This window comes from Pan paniscus, chromosome 9 (genome assembly GCF_029289425.2).
Source record: "Pan paniscus chromosome 9, NHGRI_mPanPan1-v2.0_pri, whole genome shotgun sequence".
NCBI classification, from domain to species: Eukaryota; Metazoa; Chordata; class Mammalia; order Primates; family Hominidae; genus Pan; species Pan paniscus.
In genome coordinates this window covers 84742514-84763657 of record NC_073258.2, presented here as the reverse complement: position 1 = coordinate 84763657, position 21144 = coordinate 84742514, and the positions used below count along the sequence as shown (strand labels likewise).

At 39.0% G+C, this 21144-nt stretch overlaps 1 protein-coding gene and 1 pseudogene across 19 annotated transcripts in view; both read left to right on the top strand.

The window, feature by feature from the left end:
* DLG2 (discs large MAGUK scaffold protein 2) overlaps window positions 1-21144 on the top strand; it is a 2166992-nt gene that overhangs the window by 1787945 nt on the left and 357903 nt on the right. For all 19 annotated transcript variants that reach the window (XM_034934113.3, XM_063608698.1, XM_055093779.2 and 16 more), the window contains one exon: window positions 1365-1521. In XM_034934113.3, coding sequence (XP_034790004.1) covers window positions 1365-1521 — 157 coding nt within the window. The remainder of the gene's footprint in view (window positions 1-1364; window positions 1522-21144) is intronic.
* On the top strand, window positions 19752-21124 carry LOC103786697 (L-lactate dehydrogenase A-like 6B; annotated as a pseudogene).

Here is a 21144-nt window from a genome sequence, read left to right as displayed (position 1 = left end):
CTTTACCTCTGACTTAATGCATTGTTACATAATTTATTACTTACAGTTCAAGTTGTGAGGCGCACTTTACACCTTTCCTCATAATAAGGCATATATACATAATGCATCATTTTATGCATGGAAATGTGATAGCAAGTAACAAATTCTTTGTGTAGCCATTAGTATAAAATACATGGGATGGCTCTTTCTCACTCTTACATCATTAAGAGCTGGAAAATAGAAGATGAACTGAGATGTTTGGGAGAGGAGGGTGGGTGATACAAATGACAACTTGGTCAAACCTAAGGCTTGCAAAAACACTTTTTAAAACTACTGATACAGAAAATTGAACTAAATGCCTTTTAAGACTTTTTACATTCTATAATTCCATATTATTCTGAGCTCTACACAAACTCAGTGAACTATTGGCTCAAGATTTGATCTCTGACCTTTTTATTGATGATCCTCAAATATGTATTTATAGTCCTCTCTGAAGGCCCATATTCCTATTCTTTGTCTCCAGCTGCTTCAGAACATCTCCACCTGGATATCTCACTATTTCCTGGAACTGAGTATGTCAAAATCATACTCATTCTCATGACCCTGGATTCCACTCATCTCTCCTTTTGCTAGTTACTTAGATGCTCTCTCTCCTCTTTTTCCAATGTCTGAGTCATCTCTGGACCTACTGCTTCTCCCTTCAAATTTCCTCTCTCATGTTGCCCTTTTTAAAATTCTCACTGCTGTCACCCTTCTTCAGGCTGTGACTTCCTCACAGCTGGATTCCTAGACAACATCCTAAATGGTTTTCCCACCTCCGATCATATCTGTGCTTTCCTCTCCATCAGCCCTCCATAGGACCATCTGTTAATTTTCCTAAAATGAATTTAAGTATTCTTAATGTCTCAGAATCTTCTAATGAGCCCCATGGCCTACACAGTAAATTTTAATTAACAGTCAGGCAAACAACAAACCCACAACCTGGCTTGTAAGATCTTTCATGATCTGGGCATTCAACCTTAGTCTCTTCTTCCCAAAAATCCCCCCCTGCTTTTGTGTACATCCGTCATACTGAGTACTACTGTGGTGCTCGATACAAAAAGAGATGTTTTAAACAAAGGAAAAGTAGAAGTAAAGGTAGTTTAAGAAATTTTTTTAGAATGAAGGAATGATTTTTTGCATGGTATTTTGGTAGTTGTTACAGTGGGGAACTCAAACATCTGTCCTGATATTAGCCTCTTTCTTGATGTGCAAATGTTATCTTAGTTTGAGAAACAATTTTACAAGTAGTGAGTTGCTGATATCATATATCCCAATGAAAGTAAAAGCAATGTAAATCTTAAATGGATCACCCTCTGAGCTGTGTTCTCTATTTCTTTCTGCAGAGAGCCTCGCAAGGTAGTCCTGCACAAAGGCTCCACTGGCCTGGGCTTCAACATTGTCGGTGGGGAAGATGGAGAAGGTATTTTTGTGTCCTTCATTCTGGCTGGTGGACCAGCAGACCTAAGTGGGGAGCTCCAGAGAGGAGACCAGATCCTATCGGTGAGTATGTTTCTTTAATCTTTATTCCCTCCATATCTGACGCCATCAATGAAAAAGTCATAACTTTCAATTATGATACCAAAAGCACCTTAATTACAAAGGAAAGTGGATGAGAGCATCACGACTTCTGGTGCGTGTCACAATTTTGTTTGTTTTTGTTTTTGTTTCCTTTGAGACAGAATCTCGCTCTGTCTGTTGCCCAGGCTGGAGTGCAGTGGCACGATCTCAGCTCACTGCAACCTCTGCCTCCTGGGTTGAGGTGATTCTCCTGCCTCAGCCTCCTGAGTAGCTGAGATTATAGCTGCCCACCACCACATCCGACTAATTTTTGTATTTTAAGTAAAGACAGGGTTTCGCCATGTTGTCCAGACTGGTCTCAAATTCCTGACCTCAGGTGATCCACCCGCCTCAGCCTCCCAAAGTGCTGGGATTACAGGCATGAGCCATCATGCATGGTCTACATGTCACAGTTTAAATGGTGTTCAGGTGCTTGATGCTTGTTGCACTTACTTCCCTCAAATAAAGGCGAAGGTGCTAATGTTTTCTTCTAGATATTCTGAGACACATTTGCATCCAACAGAACGTTGAGAAGCATGCCTTTTTAAAAATGATAGATTACTTATTTTATTTAAAAAAACAGACTTTTCTCCCAAACTCATAACCATACTCTAAACACTGTACCTTTATAATGTGTACAGTTTGGTGCAAATGTAAAAACAAAAAAATGCATAAGATAATGCTATATAGAGTTTGCTGATGGTACTAAGTTGTAGCAGCGGCACCATTCAACTAAATTCAAGAATTATCAGCAACAATGTATTAAGCACCTTTTTTTTTACTTTTTTAATAATTTCAACTTTTGTTTTAGATTTGGCGGTACACACGATGTTTCTTATATGGGTATATCATGTGATGCTGAGGTTGAGCATACAATTGATCCCATTACCCAGATAGTGAGCATAGTACCCAGTAGTTTTTCAATCATTTCCCTTTTCCTTCCCTCCCCACTCTAGGAGTCCCCAGTGCCTATTGTTGCTATTTTTATGTCCATGAGTATCCAGTATTTCGCTCCCACTTATAAGTGAGAACATGTGGTATTTGGCTTTCTGTTCCTGTGTTAATTTGCTTAGGATAATAGCCTCCAGTGGCATCTGCATTGGTGCAAAGGGCATTATTTTGTAAGTAATTTTCAAGGGTACTTTACTGAGATGAGATTGACATAGAAAAAGTTGTACATACTTATGACGAATTTGGAGATATGTGTGCACGCATGAAACCATCACCACGATCTATGCCATAACACAACCATCACTCCAAAAGTTTTCTCCTGTTCTTTTCTTTTTTTATTATTATTTTCCTTTTGTGATAAGAACAATTAACATAAGATCTACCCTCTTAGAAAATGTTTAAGCAAGCGGTATTGGTGACTATAGGCACATATTGTTCAATGGACCTCTGACTTATCTTGCATAACTATTATTTATTCTTCTCACAATCACTCTGAAAGGTACTGCCTCATGTTCAAATGAAGATAAACTTCCAGCTTGTCAAAGTTTACCTAGCTACAGAGAGTCAGAGCTGGGATTTAAATATTCCATTTTAATGCCCATTACACCTACCATATCCCTTCCCTCCCTCTTTTCATTCTTCCATCTCATTGCCACTTTCTCCCTTCCTTCTAATTTTCCTTTCCTCTTCCTTTCTTTCCCTGTTTCCTTTAACTTATTCAAATATTTATTGACTGTCTCCTTCTACTATGTCAAGCTTCCTCCTTAGTATGGTAGGGTAAATCCATTGTGAGTGTTCCTGCCTATATTTTAATTTTACTAATCATGAAAATAATAACAGAGGGTTACATAAGGAGCCAGTACTTATGGCTGATATTATGGTTCATAGTTCATAACTAAACAAAGCACTTAGTTTGTGGTTTTCATTGTGCATTTAGAAAAATTTGTTTTCATTTTATGGCTGTGATTTATAAATAGAATCTTATAATTGACCTTATATTTGTTAGCCACCATTCCAACCCTTCAAAAAATGGGAAAATCTCTCTCTCTCTCTCTCTCTCTCTCTCTCTCTGACATACACACACACACACAGTTTACCTGAATAACATCATACAGTCAGTTGACTTTAGTAAGGTATCCAGAAGTTTGCATGAATAGCCTTGTCGTATGTGTCACTGTGGTCTTCTCACATATGAAGGCCTCTGCCTACTCATCAGGTGCAGTTCTCTGGAAGGATGTTGAGTATGGGAGATACAGTGTATGGTCCCACACCAGGACCTTGTTCTGCCATCCAAGAGCTGAGCATCATTCCTTAAACTACTTCCCTTACCTACTTCTTCAATACTTTCATGATATATAAGATATAACTGGCAGCTATCAAACCTTATTGTCCATATACGTTTACATGTCTGTCTTTCTGTACTAGGTGGTAAGGTCTCCGAAAGCAAATTCTCTATCTTGTATAATTTCATGATATATAAGATATAACTGGCAGCTATCAAACCTTATTGTCCATATACGTTTACATGTCTGTCTTTCTGTACTAGGTGGTAAGGTCTCCGAAAGCAAATTCTCTATCTTGTATAATTTTATATCCTCAATATTTAGCACAATGCCTGGCACATAGCAGTCTCCCAAAAAAGAAGTGTTTATCGAAAGAAAAAGTGTTGAATAAATATGGTGGCACATTAAGAAGTCACTATAGCCTGAAAGATTGGTTCTAAAATTCTACCTAAAGCATACTAACGTATCTTCATCATCCTGGCTTACATTCTGTATACTTGCGGACCACTTTGTCATTTCATTACAATCAGCATTCATATCGTCATTAAATGTTCCCAGACACAAAGCACTGTCACATGCATTAATTCTAGAGATCCTCTAAGGCATTCTAAGTGGCAGGATAGGTTATTATTATTACTCCCATTTTCCAGATCAGAAGAAAAGAGATTTGGAGAGGCTAAATGATCTGTCTACGTCTCCACAGCTACTGACTATAAAGCTGAACTCAAGTCAGTGTTCTTTCGCCTCTCAGCACAGTTTCTTTTCAAAATATTGTCAACAGTCTCTATGGCACATCTTCTTGGTGCACACCGCACTGTGTGCACATCACATTCGGGAACACATAAAGCAATAAAGAACTAATACTTACATGGTACTTTTGAGTCAGTCACTATCATAAATAATTTAGTCTTCCAACAAAACTATGCCTTGTTATGTTCATTTTAAGGATAAAGAAATTGAGCTACAGAGATGGCATTAGACTCTCTAACTCTGTTTAAATAAAAAATCCACCAAGCCATAGACTTTATTTATTTTAACCTCCATACATGTGAGAGAAAAAAGGTAATCTAGTAATACTCTATGGTTTGACAAAGAAAACTCGCAAGTATTTCTGCTTCAAAAATAGATTTATCCATTTAAATATTATTACCAGGACCACACAGTAAATAAGGCAACCAATCAGAATTATAGTCATCTTAGATATTATAATTCACAGAATATAACAACAATCTTTGAAGTTCACACAGCATATCCGTTTTTATGTATAACATTTGCAAATACATATGATGAGGAAAATATTATCTGCTTTTTTCAGTTGAGAAAGAAGAGGGAACATTTCTCCTTAGTATATCAAAATGTATTTCACCTATAGCTAGCTAGAAAATGGCTAGCTGCTGGAAAGCATCATTCTCAGCAAACTATCGCAAGGACAGAAAACCAAACACCACATGTTCTCACTCATAGGTGGGAATTGAACAATGAGAGCACTTGGACACAGGATGGCGAACATCACACACCAGGGCCTGTCGTATGGTGGGGCAAGGGGGGAGGGATAGCATTAGGGGATATACCTAATGTAAATGACCAGTTAATGGGTGCAGCACACCAATATGGCACATGTATACATATGTAACAAACCTGCATGTTGTGCACACGTACCCTAGAACTTAAAGTATAATAATAAAAATAAATAAATAAAGAAAAAAGGAAATGGCTAGCTTCAAGGTTCAGTATTGGAATTTAATTGCTCAACATTGAGAGAAAAGAACAGTCTTGAGAAGCTCAAACATTACAATGTGGAAAGCAAAATGGCACAGAAGAATTACTAATAATGGAATATGGAAGATAAAATATTTTCATCTATAACTTGCACTGGACATACAGAGGCAAGCAACCTTCCTGGAAAATACAGAGCAAAAACTCTAAATAACAATCAAGAGCTAGCTGGGCACAGTGGCTCATGCCTATAATCCCAGCACTTTGGGAGGCTGAGGCGGGCAGATCACCTGAGGTCAGGAGTTTGAGACCAGCCAGGCCAACATGGTGAAACCCTGTCTTTACTAAAAATACAAAAATTAGCCAGGCATCGTGGTGTGCACCTGTAGTCCCAGCTACTTGGGAGGCTGAGTCAGGAGAATCGGTTGAACCCAGGAGGCAGAGGCTTCAGTGAGCCAAGATCACACCACTGCACTCCAGCCTGGGCAACAGAGTGAGACTCTGTCAAAAAAAAAAAAAAAAGCTAAATAAAATTCAATACATATTAATAGGTCATGTAAAATTAATTTGCAAATAAGTCATGTTAACAATAATGTAGTAGTTTCAGAGAAAGGAAGTAGAATCCCCAGGGAAGGGATCTGGGGGATATGTCTTTGGTCTCAATTGTTCTTCATATGTAAGACACTTGCATAATAGACAATTACCTTTCTAATGAGGGGCAGAATGTCCATTCCTACTCTCACACACAGACTATAGAATATTCCTAGGTAATTTAGTTATTAATGGCTTACTATGTGCCAGGTATTGTATGTGTATGTATATGTATATAAACACATATACATACACATATATATACACACACACTGAAGAAAGAGAAGAGACAGTAACACTTAAAATGCAGCATGTCATAGTATACATATTCAATAAGTGTTGCTATTACTATCAACTCTGCTTTAAGACTGTATCTGTTGTTTTTTAAAAAGGTTCAGATACCCATGTATAAGGAAGGCCTCTTTTGGATAGTTTGGGCTGTTCCTTCTTTGGGACAGGGATTGGACTAGATTGGCATTTCCCAAAGTGTGTTTCATAGAACACTGAAACAGCAGGACTGTAATAGGTTGCTACTGTAATAGGTTCATTTGTACAGGCTTCTTCAATGAAGAACTTCTAAAAAACATGTTTACCTGTGTCCATTGGAAATCTCCTAGAGCAGATGAAGTCTGTGGTTTTCAAAAACATTTTGACCACCAAACCCTTACATAAGGAGTAACTTACAGGACACCAGTAGTGGGAAATGCTCGAGTAGATTTGTTATTATTATTTGTGACGGAGTCTGGCTGTGTTGCACAGACTGGAGCGCAGTGGCGTGATCTCGGCTCACTGCAACCTCTGCCTTCTGGGTTCAAGTGATTCTCCTGCTTCAACCTCCCGAGTAGCTGAGATTACAGGCGCCTGCCACTCTGCCCAGCTAATTTTTATAATTCCCATAGTTGACTGATTCCTACATTCTTGCCTATACAGAAAAGGGAAGTAACGTTTTACTATGTTTTAAGGTTATGGGTGCCATCTAGTGTTCATGCATTGTCAAAACACATTACTTAGCAACTTGAAGATGGAGGGTCCTGAAGCTCCATTATAGGGATTTTTTTCCAGGCCTACCCCTTATCCCCACCAGAATTCCAAAATTAAAGTATTTAAGATGCTCAAAGACAAAGAAATTGCCACCTTGGGCTACATCCTATACATGTATTATAAGTGATCTTTTCTAATTTCTCTTTTATGTATTCTATTCCTCAGGGATTTGTTGCAGAATGGAATTCAGTAATTGAACCATATTCTTGATGTATTCATGGAGGAGAATTTAGGGCATTCAGCATGCAGTCACATTAACTAGTGCAGTCGCCTCCTCAGGCATTCTTTCTGCAGAAGGAAAGCTAGAAATGCTTCTCTTATTATTTGTTTCAGTGATTTGTTAGGAAAAAATGTGAAACAGAGCACAGAGAAGCAATACCCCTAGAAAGAGATTATTTCCTGTCTCTCCAAGCAATTTTAGTTTATTCATTCCTCAGGCATCCAAAAATGATCACCCCAGCTGACTTGCTAACTCCAAAGCTCATTCTTGATATGGACTTTAAGTATTTAACAAAGTGTGTCTCAAGATACGTGATTGGGAATATGTGTTGCCAGAAGTGAAATGCTGCAGCTGTCGAAGTGAAGGTGTAATAGGTTACTGGATTTCCAAATTAGAATTTAAATTGCATTGTTGATTTAGAAAGAGTAAAAATGAGTCACAGCTCACATGGGTATTTCAAAAATTTTCAGGTTATCTTCATGTTTAGAAACGTGCAGAGGGGAAGGACTTGATTTGCCAGGACTCTACTTTCAAGTTAATTAAACAGAATATGAGCACTATACAGACTATTCTCCATCTTGGGGTACTGATAAGGTCACCTTATATTGTTACCTCAAATAACATTTCTAAATCTCTTCTGGTGTTGTTGCTTCCCCCTCCCCACTGCCATCCCCAGTAAAGATGTCCGAAATTATTTCCTCGATTTCCTGAAGTGGTCCTCGTATGAGCCGACAGACCTCATCCCTTCCAGTCACCATGCCATACCTGCCGTGCCCTTCCTCTCTGGCTCTGGCTCCCGGTCCCATGGAGGAACCTTGCTTTCCTAGTTTTCAGTACTGATGTTTTCTGCCTAAGAAACTCTCTCTCCCTCTGTGTGTTCCTGAAACAAGCACGCTCTGAAATACTAAAGAGGATCTGGGGCCTATGAAGTGTTAGGGACAAGTCTCATCTCCACATCTCAGTGCTATTATTTCACCTTGTACCCAAAAGTGAAACAGCTTAAATCAGAAATCTTATGAAACCTTTCACCTAAGCCACACCTTCAGCTTCTCTTCTCTCATCTTCAAAACTTGGAGTCACCCAAACTCCAGCAAAACCACTACTCTCCCTTCAGGAACAAGTATCAGTAAGGTTTCAGAAATTTCAAGGTACTGTATCAGCCAGGACATACTGTTAAACTTTGAAGTGAAATCCAACTAAGTGGAGTTGATGCTGTTTTTGAGGAGGTAAAAGCTTATTGCCCTAAATCTGACCAGTTAAATTTAGAGTTCTGGTCCAGAAACCATGTGGAAGTTGCCTCTCCAAACCAGCATGCTTGTTCCAGGCATTTGCTCTCTGTCTCTAACCCACTGCATCTAGACACATTGACTCTTCAGTCATTTCTGGCTTTTGCCTCTCTTAATTGTAGAGCCCATTTAGACTTCTCCCTACCTTACTGGATCTTTCTTCCTGCACAACTCAGAACTCACTGCTCACCCGATCACAAGACCACCTCAAATGAAAACAGATGTGGCCTGTGAAGAGGCTCCAGGGGAGTTACTCTTGCTCAGCCTTGGCTTCAGAGCCCCACTATCTAGGCTGTACCTGGCCCAGCCACCAGAGTGTGGGTATTCAGCAGGGCCTGACTATGGGCAGAGTTCTTTATTCCTCATGATTGCCTAGTGCATATAAACATCACCCATCACATACAGACTTCCAGCCTTTGGAAAGAGCAAACTGGACAAAAAGCGTATATAATCATATCCTTTTCCTGCTCTCTTTAAAGCCTTTCAATGGTGTCCTGCTGTTCTTAAAGCCTAAAATTGTTAACACAGCCCACAGAGTTTTGCAGAGTCTGGCCCCTGCCTGCCTGGACAGCCTGCCCCATCCACAATACTTCCCCTACTCTCACTGATGCCTCAGCCACTCTGGATTTTTCTTTACCTATGGTCAGGGATGCTATTCAAAATTTTCACAACTTGGCATAACCCTGGCACCAGTCCACACGATGAATGGCCGTAGTGCCACAGATGCCAGACAGCAGGGCAGTGGGGACTTCTAGGGAGCCAGAGTTGTGGGTCACTCAGGAGAGCTCAGGACAGCAGTTATTTACTAACAAACCACACACAAGTGTGTTTCACTGTTGTACCAAAAGGAAGAGCCTTATCACTGAGTGGGGATGGAGCAGCAGCCCTGTCCCCTCTGTGCTGAGCTCCCTCCTGCCTCCATCTTGTTCACTCAATTTCCTCATAAAGGAACTTGGAGTAGACAAGGAAAAACCCTTCATTATCTAAAAGGGACCAGAGAACTCATGAATTGCCCCAAGCGTCAGTTAAACAGCATCCCCATTGTCTGACATAGAATCCGGCTGTATAATATATGTTAAAGAAAAGCAGTAATTAGGCCGGGCACGGTGGCTCACACCTGTAATCTCAGCACTCTGGGAGGCCGAGGTGGGCAGATCACCTGAGGTGGGGAGTTTGAGATCAGCCTGACCAACATAGAGAAACCCCATCTCTACTAAAAATACAAAATTAGCCGGACGTGGTGGTGCATGCCTATAATCCCAGCTACTCAGGATGCTGAGGCAGGAGAATCGCTTGAACCTGGGAGTCGGAGGTTGCAGTGAGCCAAGATCATGCCATTGCATTCCAGCCTGGGCAACAAGAGTGAAACTCCATCTCAAAAAAAAAAAAATATATATATATATATATGTGTGTGTGTGTATATATATATGTATATATATGTGTATATATGTGTGTATATATGTATATATGTGTATATATATGTGTATATATATGTGTGTATATATATGTGTATATATAAAAAACAAAAACAACAACAACAAAAAGAAAAACAATAAAATCTGTGGGCACTCAGTAAACTGTGTAGGGAAACAAAATTAACATTGCTGCTTTCCAGTTATATTCCTTAAGTCTTGCTTATTCAATGTGTCATAAACATACTATATGTCACAGCTTAGCAAGGTGCAGTGAAAATAGTACATTGGGAACCATGTACTTAACATCAGACTTGTAACACCTAACTCACAATATCACTACTCAAAGGATTTAACTGTAAGCAGCTTTCAAAAGTCTGAAACTTAACTCAGTGCACCAGTAAAACACCAGCTTTTCTCACAGTGGTACTTCCAAAACTGTGTATAATAGCAGAAGTGTGAAATGCTTCATAAAAAAGGTTCATAATTCAATGAAAGATCTGAGAAGTCCTGCAGCAAATTTTTTAAATGCTGATAAAGTGTTTTTTAACATTATTTAACAAAATAACTTTTTTAGTCTTTGGATATAAATTACTATCAAGTGAAACATATTTTTTGAAAATTCTGTCATAATCTCCAGAAAACCTCTTGCAAGTATTTTATTTGACAGAAGTAAATTTTCACCTTAAAATCTTGTTTGCAGAGCTCAGAGACATTCACAAAGTACCAAAAGCTACTAGACACTAAGGATGCAACATGAAAAAAATCATTGTGTCCTCAGTGAACATGTAGCCTTATGAAGGGAGACAGACAAATAAATAGATTATTTCTAATATAACATGGAAATGCTAACGGTAAGTTCCAGGGACCACATGGGCGTAAAGAAGAGACCATCCTTAGCTCAGCCTGGGGAAGTAAGAAGGATTCTGGAGGGGAAACTTCCCAACAAAGAGGGCCCCTAGAAAGCAAAACCAGTAGAGAATTGGAGATAAAATGCCTAACCTTTATTGAATATATGCTCAGCACAAAGCATTTTGCTGGATACTGCGCTGTGATTTCACTGAATTGTCCCAACAACCTTGTTGGATTGAAGGCTCAGAGAAATTAAATAATTTGTCCAAGATCACACAGATAATCAGTAATGATGGTGGTATTTGGAACACTGTTGCTTCTGATTTCAAAGCTATGCTCTTTCTGCGATGCAGGCCTTCACAAGAGAATTGAATTTGGCAGTTTACTTATGTCTGAGGCAGTCCATACTGAAAGTCTAGTTAATGAAAAAAGCATAAATGCCTAAAAAAAAAGAGCATTTAAAAGGAGACATATGAGTCACCACAGGAAGCCATTGTATACGAAGGCTGTAAGATTGAGGTACTTAGAAGCAACGTTCAGATCCTTTGAAGCTTCCCTTGAGGATGAAACTGTGTTTTATTCATCTCTGCTCCCTTGTTGATTAACTTAGAACGGAGCTACTGAGCAAATGTTTAATGAACGAATGAATGAATGAATGAATGACTCATCTTTGCCCACTTCTCTGAAGGCAGTTGGAAATCCTAGGACCCCTCTCAGTTTTATTCATCTCTCGCTCTGGCCAATTAATCCCTTCTGTCCTGAAGATTCAGAATACATTAAAGCTTTTAGATTTCTGGCCAATGGAATATATTTCCAATTCAGACAGATCATTTCCTAATTGACTAAAAGGAATTCCTATAGATCAGAAAAATGTTAATTAACTATTCTATTACATATTAAATGCTAAATACTTGATGATCATTTAAAATATGTTTATGACATATTCTCTTCTTCCAAAAAATTTAGGTAGCAAGGACTTCCTATACAAGTTTCAAAGGATAGATTAACACCTGTTCCAGTGTCTTCTCTATGTAAACATCTAAACTGTGGTATAACAGCTGATCACAGATAAAGGGGAAATCGTGCAAAGAGATCTCAAGTTTTAAAGAAGGAGTGATCATCGACTTGATCATCCCTCCTGAAATCTCTTTTGAGTCAAAAAGTGGACTGATTTTTAGTCCAATTTGTTTGGGCCTCAGAATAACCTATTTTATTAGCTAATCTCTAATAACCCTTAGATTTGCATTACCATATATATGTATAAAATACCTCACTGTGATTATCTCATTTGATCCTCATAGGGTACCTTCAGGATAGATAGGAAAGTGATCATGCTGCTGTTTTATTCAAGAAGAAACTGAAGGGTTCAACAGTTTTCTAACTCAAAGCCTGTTTGACTCTAGGTATAGGCTTCCTTCTTTCATGACAAGCTCCCTTACCTCTAATGCTAACTACTCTAGGAATATACCTGATGGGAGCTTGATTGGTGAATTTACCTCCTGGAGTTCTTGACTCCAGACAACAGACATCAGTTCCAGGTAACTTATATGAAAAAAAAAAGAATTTATTGGAGAAATAACAGATAGTCTACAAGCTCTTCAGGAAGCCTGAGGAACCAGGCTCAGAGGCCAAGGAGGAAATCCTCCTACTAAGGGTGCTGGGCTGTCACCACTGGCCACTTATAGCCAAACCACACTGCCATGAAAAAATCTGTTTCTCCATGCACCTTACACGTTAGTGTGGGGTTGCTAAATTCCCAACTGGAACATCTGCTTGACTTGCCCTGTTGTAGCTGCTGAGGGGTGGGAAAAGGGAATAGCTGCCCCCTCCAGCTTCTCTAATGGGGGTAAGGCTGTGCCTCCTTCCTGTCTTGAATTGTCCCCAAATAAGAAGCATATCTGAACACTGGGTAGATAAATGATAAATGACCATCGGGGATTATTTGGCTCACTGAGCTCTATTTGAGGAATGTTTTAGGTCTAGTATCTTAAGGATCATAAGTGCTTCTTAAACAAAAGAAATTATTTCAGAGAGAAGCCTCTAGTGGGAGGAGCCTAGGCCTGAGAGAATAAAAGGAGAAGAATTGAAGAGAAAGGATGAGAGACATATTGTGTGCTTCCTACCTAGTAAGAACTTCAAATGGTTTGATTACTATTATCTTGCAGGTCAAAGTTCTGAGATTCTGAGAGGTTAAATAATTTGGTTAAGACCAGACTGTAGTAAAAGGACTGGACTCTAGGTCTGCCCAGCTTCAAAGTCAGTATTTTTTTCATCTTTCACACCAACTCCATAGATTCTATCAACTTTGATCATGTTACTCCTCCACTTATTATCTTTCGACAAGTTCCTGCTGCCTTTCCATCCAAATTCCCTCTTTTAATGACAAGGAGAAGAGTTATCTCCTTTGAGTTTGCTCTAGAGAGGAATGCAATAGAATGGGAACTAGAGGGTAGAGTTTGTTTTTTGTAACAGTGTTTATATGTTGATGGAAATGATTCAGTAGAGAGAAGGAAATTGGTGATTTATTTAGCAATTCATATGCATGTATATTAAGTGGAAGAAGTGGAAAACACTTTGGCTGTATGGCTGTGACTCTTATTTGTTAATTATTTGATTTATTGAATATCTCTTATTGATTTATTTTGTTTATTGCTGTATTCGAAGAGTTTTGAAAAGTATCTGGTACTTTATAAGTGTTCAGTAATGAAAACATGACTGTCAAATATTATTCTAGTGTTTATAGGAAATAGAGAGGTAAATCAGACATTGTTCTCACCTTCAGGGGCTGACAGCTTAGTGGAGACATAAGATATGAACATGGTCGTAATGCATGGCAGATTGATAAAAAGAAACAACTACTTTGACTTATTCTTCTCACGCTGACATTATTTAAAATCCATCCATCTCAAAAAAATCCATAATAAGTTTCTTAATTCCAAGTATCATCTCATCTTCTTCATCATCACCATCACCACTTCTGACACCATTCACTCCACCACATGCAGTGACTGCTCTCAACAGCTGACATAAGTGGAGAGTCGATGAGTGTCCTCTAACAGCACATTGCTCATACATGAGCTGCTTCTCTCTTTCAAATTCCCAAGGGAAGCACTGGCCCTTTCTCTGCCTCCTAACTTCTGCTCAGGTTCTGAACAACTGCAGAGCTTGAAGCAGCAGATATCATGAGTCATGAGATGTGAACTTTCTAGCTAGTATGGAGGTCAGTAAGGATAAGCGTTATGTCTGCATCATCATTGCATCCCAGAACCTAACCCAGTGCTAGGCACACACAGGTGTTCATAGGTGATGAATAAATTAGAGCATGAAAGAACTTGAAGTCTTCGCTAAGGGGAAAGGAAAGCTTTTGGAGATTTTGTTCTAAATTTGTTCCCTGAATTTCTCAGAAGATTCTTTTTTAAGTTGTCTGTGACATCTATGAGCCAACCTATTGCCTTGTTTTCCAGTTTAAGTGTTGGTTGGTTGGAAGAGAGAAATCCTGGATGAATAACTTACCAGAGAATAACTAAATATGGATCAGTAGATAGGATCCCAGGGGTAGCATTTTTCACTGGAAAAAGCTGTTCCTATACTACATATTTGCTGTGCTTTTCAAATGTCAGGGCTCACTTGCTCATCAGTGAATCAGTAAAAAAGAAAATATTCCCTTCCTCAGTTGTCAGGCCCACAGTATTTTCTGCCCCAGGAACAACTATCTCCAGGGAATATTTTCATTTGAAACATCCATTCTCTTGCCCTGAAAGCCATAAAAGATGAGACAAATCACTCTGAAAGCAGGTACCAAGGTCTGGACTTTTCAGCCTGAACCATAGTTTACCTTGTTACATATGAAATGCGTAAGTATCGTCATTCTAATAATGTGGCTGATAGCAGTGATAATAATTGGTTGTTTCTGAATAGTACTTTTGATTTATGGAGCAATTTAAAATTTTTATTCTTATGGCAACCTTGAGACAGGCAGGGGATGGTATTATTATAATGACAACTTTTTATGAAGAAACCAAGCCTCAGAGATGCTTAGTAGAGAATACAAAGTGATAATGTTAGATGGAAACCTGACTATTTAGCTGCTCTTTTCTTATACTTTTTTTCAGTTATTTTCATAAACTGGCCTATGAACCTGTTGTTCCCGTAAGACAATAAATAACACGTAGTGACTGGGATTATTTCCTAAAAATCCACAAGATGGCAGTAAAAGATTTTGCATTGAACTGGAGACACTAGTGGAATGTGGCCTTTTGCCCAGTTTTCATACTAGTGATTGTATTTGATCACAGTATTAAAACTGGTTATCATAATGATAGCTTTTGAAAATATAACTCAAGTGGAATTCAAACCTGAAAGTAACATTTGTGGCTTTGTTTATTATTATTATTATTATTGTGAGGGTCCTGTATTTAAACATAAGAAACCACTAGGAATCAGCTGGGAGCTCTGATAGCCAAGATTTCTTGAGAAAGCTCAAAATGAGAAATGTTACTCCTTCTTCAACGTTGGACTGACCTATAATTCTCCTGCTTGAAGGAGAGAAATAGAGGGGTCAGGAAAAGGTCAATAGTTAATCTTCCTTATAATTTGATTTCTTGTTATTTCTCTATGTTCAGAATCTTTCCTGGAGGGAAACTTTCCTGATGGACCAATGTTGCTGTAAAACATATTCCAGGAACATTTATTGCCTGTATCTCTCAGGTTTTGTGTGTAACATAAACTATATTAAGCTATGGGTAGTTTTTCATGTACTTTTATTATTCTACTCTCAGATTTATGATAGAATTAAGAAGAATGAAGACTATATTTTTCTTTTCTTTTTCTTTCTTTTTTTTTTTTTTTTTTTGAGATAGAGTCTTGCCCTGTCTCCCAGGCTGGAGTGTAGTGGCATGATCTTGGATCACTGCAACCTCAGCCTCCCAGGTCCAAGCAATTCTCCTGCCTCAGCCTCCCAGTTAGCTGGGGTTACAGGCATGTACCACAATGCCCAGCTAGTTTTTGTATTTTCAGTAGAGATGGGGTTTCACCATGTTGGCCAGGCTGGTCTCGAACTCCTGACCTCAGGTGATCCACCTGCCTCAGCCTCCCAAAGTGCTGGGATTACAGGTATGAGCCACCGCACCTGGCCTACATTTTTCTTTCATTTGGCGGAGGGTCTGCCTCCATGCTGAGCGGGAACTCCCTTTGTTGATGGGGCTCATGATCATCATTAGGCACATATAGACCTGAGTCAGTAGACTCTGTAATTGAGAACATCAGAAAAAATCACACTGTTTCTGTTTCTAACATAAAGGCAAGCAAGTGTTCCTTAGCATCTCCTTTGTGTGTAGCAGATGGGACTTATGCCTCAAAAAGATGGCAGTGGATTTGCATAAACATGTAAAAACTTAAAAGTGAACGTCAGGTATCTCTGGTTTTAAAGTCCTTTGGGCAGTCTCTTATGCTACCCAAATTTATCTTTCCCCTTTTCCTGACTTTTCTTCTCTAATGTCTTTTAGCGTTCATATTCATAGTCATTTCTTATGACAAAGAGTGCAACCTTAATTTTTGCTTACTTGTCAGAGATTCTCTTTTCACCTTGGGTGGCTCATCATCTTTCCCTGAAGGAAAAAATATATATATCTTTCATACCCTTACTAACATAGATTTAAACCTCCTGTCAGGAAATAAAATATTCCACTCCATTCCTCTATTTATTCATGTATCCTCTCATCCCTGTCTACAACAAACTTGATAGGGGCTTCTGTGTTTATGTCACCTTGCTATGTGGAATGTAGTGATGACTAAGCCATGTGTCATGTCCTTGGGATGCTTGTAGTCTAACAGAAGTAATAAGCAGGTCCACCCTGAATTATACTATAAGAAAAGTACAGTGAGGCAAGGGAGTTCCATAGAAAAGGCAAAACCTCACCAGGTATTCTGAGGAGGATTCATGTTTTCCTTGGTAATGGAAAGACCTTCCCAGATCCTCATTGCAAGTCTAAGATAAACGATTTTTTCATCAGGCCACAAAGGAAGAACATGAAGTCCAATGCAGAAGTTTTGAAAAGCAGGAGTGCTCAAGAATTATCAACAGCCCAGACCAACAAGACACCAGATGCAGGAGACTATTTGGCCTCTGAATAAACGGGATGAGGAGTTTAAGCACTGGGCTAGGCTAGGAAAAGCAAATAGCTCCCAGGAGCAACAATTCAGTTACTCAGGGCAACCTGAACAAACTCCTGATCTTCTCACTCCTCTGTAAAGTGAAAAGACGGAGACTCAGTATCTTTAAAGGCCCTTCCAGCTCCAATATGCTAGGAATGTATGTGTTTGAGAGAACTTTGTGTGATAAAAAGGATGCATTGAAGGGTTTTTGAACAATTAATTTATGATTAGTTATGACTAAACATATGTTAGTTATGAATAAAGACTTCCCTTTATTTTATTTATGTATTTTTTAATTAGAGACAGGGTCTCGCTGCTGCTAGATTGTGCAGTAGCACAATCAGAGCTCATTAAACCTTTGAGCTCCTGGGCTCACGCAATCCTCTCACCTCAGCTTCCCAAATAGCTAGGACTATGAACATGCATCACCATGCACAGCTAATTTTTAAAATATTTTTAAGATACAGGGTCTCACCTTGTTGCCCAGGCTGGTCTTCAACTCTTGGCCTCAAGCAGTCCTCCCACCTCAGCCTCTCAAAGCACTGGGATCACAGGTGTGAACCACCTCACCCAGCCTAAGACTTCCCTTTAAATAATAAAAGTTTTAAAACCAGAAATTAAAATTAAAGGCATACATTCATACTTTTTTCAGAGTCCATTGGTTATAACTTAACCATCCAAATAAAGTCTCAATTCCTCGATATAGCTTCTCTTAACTTGTCCAGCCATATCTCTAAAAGTCAGTCTTTTCTCTGTCATGTAACTATATCTGACATTGTATCCTCTCCTGAAAACTTTCCCCACCCCACCTTCTTCTGAATAACTCTTCTATTCTATTCATCCTTCAAATCTTAGATTGTTATATTCTCTAAATGCCTTCTCTTGCCATTCCCGCTTCACCTTCCGAAAACACACAGAAACACCTCCAAGTTAGGTACCCCTCTTAATGTGCTTCATATATCCCATACACTTCCTATGACAGCACTTACCATGTTAATTTTTAAAGACATGTTTAGTACTCCATTTTCCTTACTACATTGTAAGCCAGGACAATGCTTGTCTTGTTTACCTGACATACAATATATCTTATAAATATATAATGAATGAATGAAGCTAGATTACTATTTTAAGTCAGTAGATTCTGAGTAAAGATCTAGTAAAATAAATGCATGGCCAACAATGCATGGGCAGTATACACCTATATTGCGCAGGACACAATGTTAGGTACTGTCCCTATAGGCTGATTATTTAAAGGTTTCCAGCTGACGGGAATGTGTGTAACCTAACCAAACTTGAAGAATATTTATAAGATATTGTGTCTGACATCTCAAAAATCAAAATGAGAAACAAACAAAATGTAGTTATATCTTTTGTATAGCAACCACTAGAGGGCAATGAAAGCAAACGTTGAACATCCTTTGGGGGAAAGGAATTGTAAAATGTTTTCTGATTGAAATCTGGGCATATAATCTTATGTTTGGGATAGTTATAGGACCTGTAGGCTGTGGTTTCTGTGATTATGGGTTTAGTAGTTATAATTACCTTTCTAGTGTGGAATTCAAACCTAGATTCTCTGTGATAATAACATCACCTTACACTGCATGCATTATCTCATATGAACCTCCTATAGCACTACCAGGGAATATACTATTTTCCCATTTTCCAGTGGAAAAAAACTGAGGTTCAGAGGCATTAAGCTAGTAAGTAGCCATAAGGTAGCAAAATATTGACACAAATCCTATAAATACTTATTAACTACTTACATTTACCAGGCATACAAAATTCTCTGCTAAGACAGACAGTCTGGGAAAATACAGGTTCCAAAATTAATTGTACCAGTTTAGAATGGAGACATATGGCAACAGCTCCTTAAAAGAAGATCTTGTGGTTTTAGGTAGCCATCTGATGATGCTGCCAATAGGCTAATAGGCTGGAGCCTATTTACGGAAATGTAGTCCTGGAATGTGGGAAGGAGACATCCTTCTGTCTCCACACTGGTTAGACTCTATCTAAGCTATATGTTCCACTCTAGTTGCTCCATTTTTATAAAGATATCAAGAAGCCACATCCTAGGATTAAGGTTCCTGGACATGACATATTAGAGGGTGAAGGGGAAAGTGAAATGTCCCAAAGAAGGAGAGAGAAAGAGAGGGAATTAGACACAGTGATGCTTAAGCTATAGGCTCAGGAGCCAGAGTGGGTCCGACTTGGCATACCTACTAAAAACAGGAAATGAGTAATTCCAGAGATCTGGGTTGGCCTCTTATCCATGTCAGATATTGAAGAGAATACTTGTTTGTATTCTCCAGGATTCACACAGAGCTAAAGAAGAAGACTTTTTACTGCTTTAATCTCAGCAGACATCAGAAGCACTTTCCAGAGGCCCCCATGAGGCCCGTGTGCAGGGAGCTAAGCATGGCCTTGCTTGGTAACTGCAATAGCTGAAGTAAAGTGAAAGGCACTGAACATTCAAACAGCTTCTTTCGGCTTGCCCCAGCAAGCTCAACCTGCAGCTTGCCCGCCACTTTCTTCCATTCTCTGCTCCATCCACTTCTTGTGTGTGTATCCCCAAGGTGGGCTGCAGGAGTTCTGTGGTCCAGCTGGAGCGTAGGCACTATGGGAGTAAATTTTCTTGGCCCCAGGATAAATCTGTGTTACCAACAGAGAACACACATCACAGGGTCAGCTGGCCCTTAACCAACCTTCCCACCTCTGGTTACGTGATGGTAACTATCCAGAGTGAATTTATTGAGAATTTTGCTTCAGAGGAGGTTATTCACCACAGTAAGGTCTCCATTATAAGAACTGGATCAGTTAGCATGGCCCGTGCAATCACCATGTTATTAAAAGACTTGAGGGATGAAGTTGCCTTTGTAGCTGTTGATAATGGTGAATTGAAGGGTGTGAGACAATGGATCTTAAACATGGCAGTCTTTTCCTAAAACTGCCAGATAGTGCTTCCAGCAAAGATTATCTCATCTCTGCAAACTCCAACCTAGTGATTATCACATCAGGTGCATGCCAGGAAAAAGGTGAAACACTTTAATTTAGTCAGTCTAAATGTGGCCATCGTTAAATTAATGATGTGTAATATTACTCAATATAGTTCTGCTGCAAATTGATAGTTTCCAGTCCAGTGGATATCTTAATTTATGTAGCTTAGAAATTGAGTACATTTTTCAAAACCCATATTATTGGAAATGGCTGTAATCTGGACACTGCCCATTTCCATTTCTTGACTGTGCAAATGCTTGGAATCCACTCTGGAAGCTGCCATGGGTGGATCTTTGGAGAGCATGGGGACTCAAGTGTTGCTGTGTGGAGTGGAGTGAACATTGCTGGTGTCCCTCTGAAGGATCTGAACTCAGATAAAGGAATTGATCAAGATCTAGAGCAAGGGGGAAAATGTCCACAAAGAAGTGATTGCCAATGCTTATGAAATTATGAAAATGAAAGGTTATACTTCTTGGGCCATTGGCCCATCTGTAACAGATTGAACAGAAAGTATTTTAGAGAATCCTAGGAGAGCGCATTCAGTTTCCACATAATTAAGGGCCTCTATGGAATGAATGAAGTATTCCTCAGTGTTCCTCGTATCTGAGAGAGAATGGTCTTGCAGACCTTACACAGGTAAAGCTGACCCTTGAAGATGTGGCCCATTTGTAAAGGAGCACAGAAACACTTTGGGAATTCAGAAGAAGCTCAAGCTTTAAAGTTGTGTAAAGCTATCATTCTGAAATTATAGAAGAAGAGAAATAGCAGTTTTGGGATTATATATAAACCTTTTGAATAAACTTGAATTCCTAAAAATAGGAAACCGGAAAGGGAGTAGAGTGACGGCCCTGTGTATTTAGCCTTTATCGCTTTTATTATTAGCATCCAGATGCTGAATGATACTTATTTTTTACAATTCCTAAGCGATTGCATCAAAGAAGGTGTTTTTGATACCTCTGATATGCCAGTACTTGCCTTGTATGTATATGCACTTGCCATTTGGTCCAAAAGAATGTATGATCTAGGTGTTTATTGTTTTATAGAAATCCTGATTCTTTTAAATACGT